Here is a 13870-nt window from a genome sequence, read left to right on the forward strand (position 1 = left end):
AATATTTACACTTCCTGGTTCAATTAAAATTAGTATTTCAACAGTCCTCTTCATCATGCTGTTCAAATTTCGACATCATGAGACCAAGATGACGCGTAGCAATTGATCAACAGTACTCGCCACTGCAAGGCTTCAAACTGGATTTTTCTCAGAGTGAAGTGGCCACTAAGCTTTTTGAGTGTCACAGAGTGTCATCAGCTGGTTGTCATAGAAACGGACATCATTGGAAATTTTCATGGTTCAAACACCTGTTGTTAATTTTGCCATCCAGCCAACTCCTTGTCCAGTTGGACATGTGCATTCAAAAGTTTCGATGAGGTCAAATGGAGTTTTCCTGTGAAGGGTTGTGCATTTTCGGTCATCCTGCAATTTTAATCCGAAAGACCCCCTAACATCTTGTGAGTAGTAGTATTGAAACTAAAACAACCAAAAATGACAACAGCTAAAGAAGCACTTTTTCATTGATACAGTCCAACTCTGCATTTTATAGAGTATAGGTTTTATAGATTTAAAAAATAATAATCAAATTGTTCCTACCCCGTCCAAGTAGATGTTGATATAACCTTCATCCAGGTCAACGCGCTTCACTGAGCGGTCTTTCTTTAACTAGAACATCACACAGTAAACTGCCATCAGCGCAGTTCCAATGACAACAGGTGACACAAATATGTGAGGGCAGAAGAACAAATGAACCCACCGACTCCAGAGAGCTTTTATCCAAAATGTGTCCGGACAGGAGTTTGATGTTAATGATGACCATGTTCGTCTCCTCTCTCATGCCCTGGTACCTGCAAACACAAGGCAATGGTTTCTCTCTCTCATCATCTCTTGCAGATTATGGACAAAAAGAGTTCATTTGGTTTGGCTATCAAAATATGTATTCATTCATAATACATGAAGGGGCTAAAATAAAAACAGTGAATAAAGATACAACGAAACAAAGCAAAGAAAAACGAGGACAAAACTTTCAATTTAGATGGCCTGATAGCAGCAGCATTTTGGAGCCAAAACAAAATCACACTTTCAAGCTTTCCAACACCTCTCAGCTGTGAAAAAAATAACTTTTTAGAGTACTGTACAGTATTAAATGATTATATTATACTGTATCATATGAGACGGGATAAAACAATTAGGCTCAACATGCTTTGGAGGTCATTTTATGCATGCAAATCACATGTTTATTAGACAAGCTGGTCGATGACTGTCGAGGCAAAGACAGATACGCGCACACACTGACCTGACATGGACAAAGAGGATGATCTGTGGCTTGGGGGGGTTGCACTTGGAGATGGTATTAGCGGAGATGTCGAAGGCGGAAAAGTCCGGAGGAGGGGGGATGTTGTAATGCATGGAAATCTGTGAGGGGACAGGAAGGACCAACATGTGCTCTTAAACCTCACTTTCATCTCACAATTGCAGGATGTTAAATGAGACAATCAAAAACAGGGATGTAGGAGGAGTCAAATTATGTCCCTCAATGTACAATCTACACTACAGAACCCTAATGGGCTAATTATTAGACCCCGGGGTACGCATACTTCTACCCAAAAAGGTACAAGTACATTCCCGAGCAGAACCCTTTTGGGTGCCGACCATTTTATTAAGCTGCTGTTGTTTTTGAATGCCAGAATGTTGAACAGTCATAAAATGTCATAACATAGACCAAATTCAATTTCAATTGAAATCACGTAAAATATTTGATCTGATTAAATCCTTACACGTGACAAACTCGGGCCCGCGGGCCATATGTAATTCTATTTGGCCCAAATATGTGTTCGAGCTGGCCTGTCGGTATATAGCGCATGCACCGCTAATACTACAAATCCTAGAATGCTTTGTTCGTGTGTTGGTGCGTCAGTCGAGACCAGCGAGCGCCCCCCAGTGCTACCGAGGCTTCTCCGTCAAATTTACACCTCCCCACTGACTTGTTTGTCTTGTGTGCAAAGTCAATGTGGCTGTACCGAAAGAATAGAACATATTTGAAAGAATGTTTTCTTTCCACACTTTTTCTACTCCATGGCAGGGACTGTTAATAGTTGAAAGGTTGGATTTTCATTGAAGTACAATATTTGTTGGGAGTTGTTTTGTTATTAGTCTTTGAAAAAAGATTTCCTTGAAAAGCTACAGATGGAAACCAAATTATTTATTTTATGAATCAAAATAAGAAACAAATACCACTGATGTCTTCTATTACAAATTAGAGTTCTTGTGTTTATAATATTAAAGTTTTGCTTATTCCAGATTCAAACGGGATAACATGCACAATCACAGTCAATATTCAATAAATATTGAGTTTGGCCCAAGACTTTGTCCCAATTTTGAATTTTGTCCCAAATTGAATTTGAGTTCGACACCCCTGCCTTAAATGATTTATGTTTTCTCAGTCCAACCACTATTAAATATATCACGGTCTATTTTAGTCATTTCAAGTACTGTCAATTTTGTGAAAATTCACTTTGGGGGTTGCCGTCAAAAAGGTCAATCGGGCTTTCATGTGTGATTGACTTGCAGACATTTCTTTGAGCAATATGGCGATGATCATTTTGGTCATGGTCATCGTGACATGAAATGTTCATACCATTTCATTTCCAGCTACCAATGAATAAACCTGCTAGGATACAATTGTCGAAGCAAAGTAACTGACAATTATTAGCATGCATTAGCATTAGCCTTGTTAAAAACTGCTAAGCTGCCAGCTAAGATCGCACCTGTGCCAGAACACAGCTCTGTCCCTTTGCTTTGATCGTGTACTCTCCGGGGACTTCGCTCAGCTTCTCCTCCTGGTACAGGAGCCGATTTCTCCGGTCAACTATGAACTGCTTGTTCAGACCTCCTAATGACGTCACCGTCACGACAGTCCTGCCTCCAACGCTATAGGTGGCGGCACCGTATTTAGCCAGCGCTTGGAGGGCCACCACGGTGTCCTAAGGAGCATATGAGTACAGAGTCATTAAGTCTGCCGAGTACGGTAGAAACTTCTCACAATTTTGCCTACCTGTGTTGAAGAAAAACCGCCGTAAGGATTTTGCTGCTGTGTGAGCCAGCGCACAATGCCAGAGCTGTAGCCTAGACCAAAATTTGGCAGGACAGGGCCGGAGAGCAGTGCCAGCAGCACATAGGAAGTGATCTCCACCTCCAGAGAATCCAGTCCTTTCATAGAGGCCCCCGTTCGCTCCCAGTGGCGGGTTCCCCCTGCCGCAAGAATATTAGCAATCAAAATGTATCACAGAAAGGACTGGGAAACATGACATTGAGCTCTTTGCTAACCATTAAGTACTGAGGCTGAGAGCAATAAAAAGTGCAGTATAGGGCAGGGATCAAGTGTGCTGCTGGAAATGATACAATTGTACTTCATTGGTCTAAAAATATTTTTTTCCCTCCAAATAATGCATCTTTGGTCATCTATGACGTATAGCGACAGGCCGAAAAATTAAATGTTCTTCCACTAGATTCCAGAAGGTACATAATTAGTGCGGATACATACATCATTCATAATTAGTATATTTATATATGTAAGTATATATAAGTATAGTGATGGCCCAATAAACATTTGGAAACACTGGTACAGGGAATGTGGAATTCAGGGTATACTGTAACTGTGGTTTTTTTTCTTCTTCCCAAAACAGGGACAACTAAGAACAACAGAACGAGCGCGACAATTACGTTTAAAAAAAAAATACCGGTCATAATCCTCAATTTTGATGAACAATTTAAGTTCACTATGCCTTTAGTTACAGTGATGTAAAACTGCAGTGTATTATCATGTCAGCTATATATTACCTTTGGTTACCTAATTTTGAGACAGATGCTCGGGTCAAGATGACCACAACGAATCCCATCTCCTACAGGCCTATGTACCATTTGAACAGACACATACTGTACAGCGACTTGCACAATCTAATGAGATATACAGTACAAGAGCTGTATCAAACATTGTGATATTATAAAGGTCAGTTTTGATTGATACTGTCAGATGTAATTCCTCTTTATCACTGTGTTTATAAATTAAGAGTGGAGTATAACTGCAGTGTACATACTTGGAGCCGTTTCCATTCAACAAAAATGAAAGGAGATTTGAAAGGAATCCGACATTGCGTCATGTGTGTAACACGATGATGTACCCATTGTACTGGACTGCTGGTGCAGGTAGCTGACAAGCTTGAGCCTCATCGCCTCGTCCCTAGCCAGAGTGAAGGTGTAGGCCATCAGCGCTGTGGTGTACAAATTGTCCATTTGGCCGGCTGCCTCTTTCAGACAGCCCAAACACCTCTGGATCACAGGATCCTGTCATAAAACACACACAAAGATATGAGGGATTGAGTAGTCTCAAGAGTGAACTCATAATGTGACTGGTGACACCGCCTATACTGTAAATACTGTACATGCTTTTTTTTCCAACTTTCTGGCATCAAATCAGACTAAACCTGTTTTGGTCAATTAGGATTACCAAAATTATTTCTATTCGCTAAATGCCCGAAAAATGAGAATTATTTTTTTTATACAGTAACATTACGAGGCCTTTATAAACAATTTGGGAAAAGCCAGACGATGATGTTATTTCTTTGGAAGCTTAATTAGAGCCATATCTGTGGATGTATTTTAACGAGGCACACCTAAGACCCACTGCTTCTTTGTGTGATATCATGAGAAAGTTAAAAAAAAACTAAATAAACGCCCAAGATATCTGGAAGAGAATTGCGGACTTGCACAAACTTGGTTCATCCCTGGGTGCAACTTCCAGATGCCTAAACATGCCATGTTGTGTTGTATAAGCCTGTCCTCTTGCTGTGCTTTGGAAATGATATTATTGTTGGATGCCAATCAGAAGCAGAGAACTTGATGGAATTTCTTGCTTTGGAACGAGAACCATCACCAAACATTTTCAAAAGGTTGCAAAATGTCTATGGGGAAGCTGTAATAGGCTGCAGCACAGTCAAAGAGTGGGTGTCCAGGATCAAAGGCAAAGAACCAGAGCCTAGCACTTAGCCAAGGATTAACCGCTGAAGATGATCTGCCGCTCCTTTGCTTGTCACGGAGGTCACTCCAAGCAGGCTCTTGTTCTTCGCCTTTAAGACTTAACACCCATTTTTCCACTGTGTTGTAATCTATTATAGAGTGATTTCAACCAGGTTGTCAAAGACAATGTTAAGTGCACTGTAATTTGAGATCCCAGGGGTATTTTGACAATACCATGCCACCAGCATATTAAGAATGGGAATTGTTTGTGGAAAAATAATTCATAGAAAACATGTAACTTAGCAATACTTGAATGCAAGCAAGAGAGGTGCTGTTGAATAAATAAATACATAAACTAAAACGCTATCATTAACTTTTCCCCATCGTGAAATTTTGTCAAATGGCCATCCCGAGTTGCAATGAGTGCGAACAAGAAGCAAGCGCTGTTATGACATTTGACCCCTACTGCCTCAAACATCTTGTGTCCGATATACTGTATAAAGTTTGAAGAGGATCTTTTGAGAATCATCAACAGCGAACAGCTACAGTACGAACCCAGCAGGCAAGGCGGGATTAATAAATACAAAAATATGGACGTATTAACCCATTTAAAATGAAGATCAAGCAAAACATGGCATCACAAGAGGTTGGGTTCCAAGTGTTGGATACAAAAGGGGAGCGACGTTTGACTCACTTTTGTGTCGGAGTCCAGTTCTAACAGGGCGGCAACGACGTAAGCCGTCAGGGACACGTCGTCGCTCACTCCTCCCTGATGGGACAGTAAAATATGCATTCGTATTGCTTTGTAAAACACTAAACTAACATACAGGGACAGCAGTGCAAGCATGTCAATGGCCACACTGACATCATTACCTTCATGCCATTGTGGAAGAGTTTCCCCACAGATCTGATGCAGCCATCACGCCCCTGCTTAGAGTACAACCATTTCTTGGCTTCCATAACGTGCTTGGGATCTACAAAGATGTAAGGCCTCGCCCCCCCAAATGACTTCATCACAAAGGCGGTCAGCCTAGAGAGAGACAGACACACGCGCACACACACACACATACACACTTTTGAAAACAAATCAAAGCACAGTGTGCCTGTGGCGGTAACCCCGAAATGAACCCAGCCATATAACAATTACATAATGACCTTGTGTATGATATGAAGCCTCTGTGTCTACAAAAGAGTTCAGCTGAATCAGACAGAGGGGCAGCAATGCTTTTGAGTGCGAACTAAAATATCGTACGAAATCAATGAAATATCCTAACAATGTGAGGATAAGCGGTACGCAAGCTGAATGAATGAATATTGTGACACTCCAGGATGCCACTGCAATACTGTTATGAATGCAGCCAGAAATGAACAGGAATACTAATTCTAGTAGTGTCCATATTAACTGTGTAAACACAATCCCTCTTATGAAGTGAAACACTCTCCGATTCCGCCAGAGTGCTCGGTTTAAGATTACATTCATTTGGGCTGTGACGAGGACGTTTTCCTCAATGCATACTTGGTTGGTGATGTTATTACGATTCAAAATTTGGGGGAGCGCCACAATCGTAATGTAAAGTGGAGTTTGAAGTTATAGATAGTGACATATTCCTGAGTTAAGGAAAATAAATTAATCGTTTTATTAACTTTGGGGGAACCGGCAACCGCATAAAACCCACCCTTTGTTTGATTTAACGCTCCCTGGGTACAATTGGATGTACTTCCTGTTACTTTAAGGTTCAAGCATCTTTGAATCCCTTGAAAGGCGCTATAAGCTATTATTATAATGATGATTATTATTATTATTTGTTCACACAACACCCCCAACTCTTGTAAAGCTGCCTGATGTGATGAATGTGAACAAACTTGTTTTGCCCTCATTACAGTCCTACATTACTTCAAGAAAACAACACATTCAAGCTGTTTCGTCTAATCTTTTGTCGCAAATATTAATGTGATTGGACACTTGAGTCCTTGTTTCCACAAACAGCCACCCCCATACATACTCGCCAAGTGCCAAACTGCCCGGCATCCTTTCAGCAAAACCAAAACGATTGTTAAATCCCCCCCAGCGATGTGCTTTAAGCCAATTTAAAGGAAATATTAACATTTTCTGGCAGCTTCCTCGTGAAGTAAATGGCTAGGATGTTTTCTGGTGCCAAAAACAGAGATGTGTACGCTTGCCTCATGGGTGCCATTTTTAGTCTCACATCAAATTAAGTGTGAACTTTAAGCTTAATAAAGTCACTGTACAACAAAGTGCTAAGTACTGAAAAATGTTCTATGACATCTGATGCAACTGCACTGTATTGTGTGTTACATCATTTATTCTGGTATTTTTGGTCTTTTCAGATCACCATCAAGGCTAAATGTGACATACGGCGAGAGGCTCAAATACAATATAAATATTTTTGTGACAGTAAAAAGTGAAACAATGCCAGATGAATTAATAAAAGTTTTCAAACAGTCACAATGTAACACCAGTACCACGGATGAAGACCTTAACTGCTTGGAAGGCGAGTCATGTCACAAAGACTAATATCCCTCTGCATATACAATATACTACCAGTCATCTAAGTTAACAGCGAGCCAAGTATAATTCTTTTTTTCTTTTTCCTGTTCATTGTGCTTAACTTTTGTGTATTAAGGTTAAATACAGTGTTCCCTCGCTAAATGGCGGCTTATCTATTGCAGATTCAGTCCATTGCGGATTTCTTTTCATTTTCATATCGCGCCTAATTCACCGCATTGTGGGATTTTGAGTGTATGTTGTAATTTTAAATTGTAAATAAATGTGTAAATAAACAAAAAAAAGAAAAACTGGATTGAGATCTGTTTGTTTTTTTTTTTAAAAAAGAAGTAATTTACATTATATTTTGTATAAATAATGGTGATTTATTTTTCAATTGTTATTGTCTTTTTATACTTGTATGCCTGTTTACATTGTCCAATTGCTCAACAGTTTAAGGTTTTAAGAAGGCGACAGATGGACGCTGGAAAGGATTATTTCTATTTTCAATGGTAAATGGGCTTTCATTTGTATTGCTCTTTACAACTTTCAATATGCTCGATACTCAACACTGTTTCCACAACTGAGCCATGTTTGATTTTTCTTTCAAAATGCCAATCCTTTTTAATTGCTACAAAGCACCATCACTGATTAGCCCCTCTGCTTTTCTACTGACCAGGTGTTGCCAGATTTATCGCTTTTCCCAAAGGCACTGTAGGAGCCATCGTCATGCTTGTAGATGAGCTCCCTTTGGTATCCTGGAACACACATACGCACAAATGCATGTCACATTCTCGATTGTGAACACACGCTGCAGGAAATATGGCCTCATTGTGTTTCACTTGCACAAAATGCCATCTCTCCTCTAGGTTTAGAATTATGGCTGCAAGTTTTTAAAAATGACTACAATTGTATGTCCATAATGGAGAAGTTCTCAAAACGTTTTACAAGTTCCACCCACCTAAAAAAAATACTGAGCTGCAAAAAGTACCACTATCATACCACAAGTAAAATACAGTAGCATAGTAGACCCAGGTGTTCATCAAAAACGAGACACAGGTGACGAGACTATTATTGTAAGCCATTGTGACATTACATACAGTTTCAACATTAACAGTGCACTTAATTATAGGAAACACTGTAATTAAAAAAGCATTCAGTCAAACTGTATTGCACCTAAATAAAGTAAAAAAAAAAAAAAAAGGTTAAATAAAACTTGCACCTAAATAAAGTATTAAAAAAATAATAATAATCCAAATCCAAAATGTTGACGTTAAATACAACTGAACTGTGCAGTGATTCTTTATCATACCACTAGAGGGAGCCCACATACCACTAGTGGTGCACGTACCATCCGTTGAGAATCACTTGTCATAATGTATGCAAACAATATGTGTCTGAATTATGCCACATGTATTCATAATTATTCAAGGTCATGTTAACAAGTAGCAAAGAAATATTTACACATTCATTATCGGGTCGATTTAAACTACCTACTTAGCATAGCGTACTTTTCAAGCTGTTTTGATGATGAAAATGACCTTGCCTTTTTCTGTACCATATGTTGATCTGTTTTGGAAAGTCTTGTTTTGTGAACCCTTCTTTAAAAGTGGGAATGATGACTCACCGCTCTCGAGGAAGCGCGTCGCTTTGTCCAGAATCTCAGCAGTCAGTTGACCTGTGCTTTTCAGGTAGTTGAGAATGAAGATGTTGGGAGCAAACTTCAACATGTTCTGCTCTCCACAGCCATATGGCATTGCCAGGAGTTGGTCCAGGTTCTTAATGGCTCGGCCCATCAGGTCACCTTCAGTAAAAAAATCTCATGAGGGAGGGTTCTATGTCGACGACCTCGATGAAAATGCTGTCTGAGAGCATAACAACAGGTATTTTTACCCAGTACAGAGACAGTGGCTCTGGCAGATCCAGCAACAAACATCTCTGGCAACACAAGAGAGATTTTCTTTTCCACTTGTCCCCCTGAAAACAAAACATATAGAAAACGAGTGAGTGAGTGTCATCACTTACCTTTGAACAAATACTGGCCACTTGTGCTTTAGTAATAAATACCAACAATTTCATCCCATATGGCCAAAAAGGTTTCCATCTCTAATGGGAGAACTCACACCAAGACTCACATTTTCAAAATACTACCATAATGTTGTTGTTCTGTTTCTTTGTGTTGCGGTGTAATACAAGCAACAAATGTACAGCAGGAATTAAACTGCTTTAAGTTACTATAGTAAAGAATAATAATGAATTTAAACAAGAACTGCTACAATCTAAGATCTGGGACGGAGGTAAAGTTTCATTAAGCATTCAAATTTCATCTCGATCCAAAAGGGACAAGATGAAAAATTACAACCTCATCTGATAAGACCGTGTGAAATGGGATTTTCCATGTTAAATTCAAACTGCAGCCAATTGCGTGACTTGCATTTGTGGTTTGTCATTACAGCTTGTGATCCTGCACACAAAGAGCAAATTGTGTTCATATCTGATGAGACGAGACTGCGATAAGAGCGTCTGAACAAGTTTAATTGGATCTTTAAGGATCTTTCATTTATTATAGCCAAATGGGACTCATCTTTTTCCATCAATGTGAGGATTATCCTGATAATTTAATGGGAAGAAATGATTTAATAACTATCAATTACAACCAAAGTTACAAGTTAATATAAAAAACTGTAGCAATTAGGTCGCACACAAACAATAGAGACAAACCAAGTTGCTATTTCGAGACAAAATGACAATGAATATTCATTTGTCAAACTCTCGTGTGTGTAAAACAAGGAGCTGCAAAATGTCAGAGTTGAATTCAAACCCCCAAAATTGCGTCTGAGATTTTCCAAACAACTTGTACATGGGAAAGCTCACCTGCAGGACAGAGGAGCGCGTTGTGACTCACTGACTGAGGCGTTCCTTCAGCCTAGATGGGAGACCGACGTAGAAAATGTTCAACTGGAATGCATTACAGAGACACTCTTCAAATTACACGTAGTTCATCTAGAGGATGATATATCCTTTGTGCACCTTATTAATTGGAGATCATCTGTGTTCAATTCAATTATTATGAACGTAATTATTTTTAAACGGATTGCACTGAAGAGAGGCCATGCTGCTGAAAGGAATAAAACATGTAAAGGGCTCCAGTTTGGGCAGTCATTCTCTGTCATGTTTTATTTTGTTTATGATTATTATTTTATTTCCTGACATTTATCATCAATCACGTATGTAATGTCAGCTGTTTGTGTTCCTTGTCTGTTGAAACTATTTTTTATTGGGTAAGAACTTTGTACTACAGTAGTTGTATTGTATGATAATGCAATAATATTAAGACTGGGTTCGATTTGTTGTGCTTTGAAATGACAATATACAGTACATTGTGTCTGAGAGGTACTAACCTCCACCAGCAGGCTGCGGACCACGGTGTCAATACGGCCAACGTCAGGGACAGAAGCCACCTCATTGCCACACAGCAAGTTGGTCTTCAGGGCCTCGGCGCTCACCTTCAGGTCGACCTTGCCTTTGTGCAAACAAACAGTCTTATTCAGAGGTCATGTTAAGGCATGCATCTTCAGTCCAGCCTTCAACAAATCCAGTCCAATTTTTTTTTCGGGTTTATCGTGCCCACCTCCTCTGAATCTTGTTTTCTCCCCCAGATTTCTGTCTTATTCACCGTCATTAAAAACCCCATTTGTTTCCTTATAATGCGCACTCTCCCCATACCTCTTTATCTCAGCCCAAAATTGCTCTCACTGAGGCCAAGTACAGATCAGACCCTGAGGAAAAGGTTTCCAAGTGTTTCATCAGAGATGCTACCTGACGTGTTAGTACAAGTGATTGTCAGCATGGCTCGAAGAGGAGATGGAGCAGCACGATTTGACATTCAGCAGCGCCTCGTCCTCATCGCCGCTTGATGGAAGCAATTCAAACTCCTCCGCTATCCGGCCAGCTTGTGCTCCAAATACAACGTTTGTACCGTAATCCATCCAGTTTTGTTTCACATAGTTTTCCCTCGGTACACACGGTAACATACCATTCATAGGGTATAAATGACAATCATCCATTTGTATTTTTTATTTTAATTTTTTATGGCTCAACTCATGGAGAAACATTTGCAATATAATATGGGATATTGCATGTTTTTTTTTTCAAATGATCCAAAATAGAGGTGTACTTAAGTACCCTTTTTTTTCTCCTATACTACTTTTACCCCTCCTTGAGCCGTCACCTTGTCGTGGTGGAGGGGTTTGTGTGTCCCAGTGATCCTAGGAGCTAAGTTGTCTGGGGCTTTATGCCCCTGGCAGGGTCACCCATGACAAACAGGTCCTAGGTGAGGGACCAGACAAAGCACGGCTCAAAGACCCCTAATGATGACGACAAACAATGGACTTTGTTTTCCCTTGCCCGGACGTGGGCCACCGGGGCCCCCCACTGGAGCCAGGCCTGGTGGTGGGGCTCGAAGGCGAGCGCCTGGTGGCCGGGCCTGCACCCATGGGGCCCGGCCGGGCACAGCCCGAAAGGGTAACGTGGGTCCCCCTTCCCATGGGCTCACCACCTGTGGGAGGGGCCATAGGGGTCGGGTGCAGTGTGAGCTGGGCGGTGGCCGAAGGCGGGGACCTTGGCGATCCGATCCCCGGCTACAGAAGCTGGCTCTAGGGACGTGGAATGTCACCTCTCTGGCAGGGAAGGAGCCCGAGCTGGTGTGTGAGGTCGAGAAGTTCCGACTCGATATAGTCGGACTCGCCTCCACACACACCTGGGGCTCTGGTACCAGTCCTCTCGAGAGGGGTTGGACTCTCTTCCACTCTGGAGTTGCCCATGGTGAGAGGCGCCGAGCAGGTGTGGGTATACTTATTGCCCCCCGGCTCGGCGCCTGTACGTTGGGGTTCACCCCGGTGGACGAGAGGGTAGCCTCCCTCCGCCTTCGGGTGGGGGGACGGGTCCTGACTGTTGTTTGTGCCTATGCACCAAACAGCAGTTCAGAGTACCCACCCTTTTTGGAGTCCTTGGAGGGGGTGCTGGAGAGTGCTCCCGCTGGGGACTCCATTGTTCTGTTGGGGGACTTCAATGCTCACGTGGGCAATGACAGTGAGACCTGGAAGGGCGCGATTGGGAGGAACGGCCCCCCCGATCAGAACCCGAGCGGTGTTCTGTTATTGGACTTCTGTGCTCGTCACGGATTGTCCATAACGAACACCATGTTCAAGCATAAGGGTGTCCACACGTGCACTTGGCACCAGGACACCCTAGGTCGCAGTTCGATGATCGACTTTGTGGTCGTGTCATCGGACTTGCGGCCGCATGTCTTGGACACTCGGGTGAAGAGAGGGGCGGAGCTGTCAACTGATCACCACCTGGTGGTGAGTTGGCTCCGATGGTGGGGGAAGATGCCGGTCCGACGTGGCAGGTCCAAACGTATTGTGAGGGTCTGCTGGGAACGTATGGCAGAATCCCCTGTCAGAAGGAGTTTCAACTCCCACCTCCGACAGAACTTTGCTCATGTTCCGGGGGAGGCGGGGGACATCGAGTCCGAGTGGACCATGTTCCGCGCCTCCATTGCTGAGGCGGCCGACCGGAGCTGTGGCCGTAAGGTGGTCGGTGCCTGTCGTGGCGGCAATCCCCGAACCCGTTGGTGGACACCAACGGTGAGGGATGCCGTCAAGCTGAAGAAGGAGTCCTATCGGGCCTTTTTGGCCTGTGGGACTCCTGAGGCAGCTGATGGGTACCGGCTGGCCAAGCGGAATGCAGCTCTGGTGGTCGCTGAAGCAAAAACCCGGGCATGGGAGGAGTTCGGTGAGGCCATGGAGAAAGAATTCCGGACGGCTTCGAGGAAATTCTGGTCCACCATCCGACGTCTCAGGAGAGGAAAGCAGTGCACCACCAACACTGTGTATAGTGGGGATGGGGCGCTGCTGACCTCGACTCGGGACGTTGTGAGTCGGTGGGGAGAATACTTCGAAGACCTCCTCAATTCCACCGACACGCCTTCCCATGGGGAAGCAGAGTGTGGGTTCTCTGAGGCGGGCTCTCCTATCTCTGGGTTTGAGGTCACCGAGGTAGTTAAAAAGCTCCTCGGTGGCAGGGCCCCGGGGGTGGATGAGATTCGCCCGGAGTTCCTAAAGGCTCTGGATGTTGTGGGGCTGTCCTGGTTGACACGCCTCTGCAACATCGCGTGGACATCGGGGACAGTGCCTCTGGATTGGCAGACTGGGGTGGTGGTCCCCCTTTTTAAGAAGGGGGACCGGAGGGTGTGTTCCAACTACAGGGGGATCACACTGCTCAGCCTCCCTGGTAAGGTCTATTCAGGGGTGCTGGAGAGGAGGGTCCGTCGGGAAGTCGAATCTCAGATTCAGGAGGAGCAGTGTGGTTTTCGTCCTGGCCGTGGAACAGTGGACCAGCTCTACA

At 42.9% G+C, this 13870-nt stretch overlaps 1 protein-coding gene across 1 annotated transcript in view; it reads right to left on the bottom strand.

The window, feature by feature from the left end:
* Window positions 1–13870, bottom strand: part of LOC133482564 (alpha-2-macroglobulin-like protein 1) — a 32356-nt gene that overhangs the window by 2456 nt on the left and 16030 nt on the right. Inside the window, exons 21-33 of the mRNA XM_061782834.1 lie at window positions 10864–10985; window positions 10337–10388; window positions 9356–9439; window positions 9090–9266; window positions 8139–8220; window positions 5830–5986; window positions 5651–5725; window positions 4122–4284; window positions 2996–3192; window positions 2709–2924; window positions 1238–1356; window positions 698–788; window positions 538–606 (exon numbers count right to left, since the gene is read on the bottom strand). Of these exons, the coding sequence (XP_061638818.1) occupies window positions 538–606; window positions 698–788; window positions 1238–1356; window positions 2709–2924; window positions 2996–3192; window positions 4122–4284; window positions 5651–5725; window positions 5830–5986; window positions 8139–8220; window positions 9090–9266; window positions 9356–9439; window positions 10337–10388; window positions 10864–10985 (1604 nt within the window). The remainder of the gene's footprint in view (window positions 1–537; window positions 607–697; window positions 789–1237; window positions 1357–2708; window positions 2925–2995; window positions 3193–4121; window positions 4285–5650; window positions 5726–5829; window positions 5987–8138; window positions 8221–9089; window positions 9267–9355; window positions 9440–10336; window positions 10389–10863; window positions 10986–13870) is intronic.

Source organism: Phyllopteryx taeniolatus, chromosome 8, assembly GCF_024500385.1.
Source record: "Phyllopteryx taeniolatus isolate TA_2022b chromosome 8, UOR_Ptae_1.2, whole genome shotgun sequence".
NCBI lineage: Eukaryota > Metazoa > Chordata > Actinopteri > Syngnathiformes > Syngnathidae > Phyllopteryx > Phyllopteryx taeniolatus.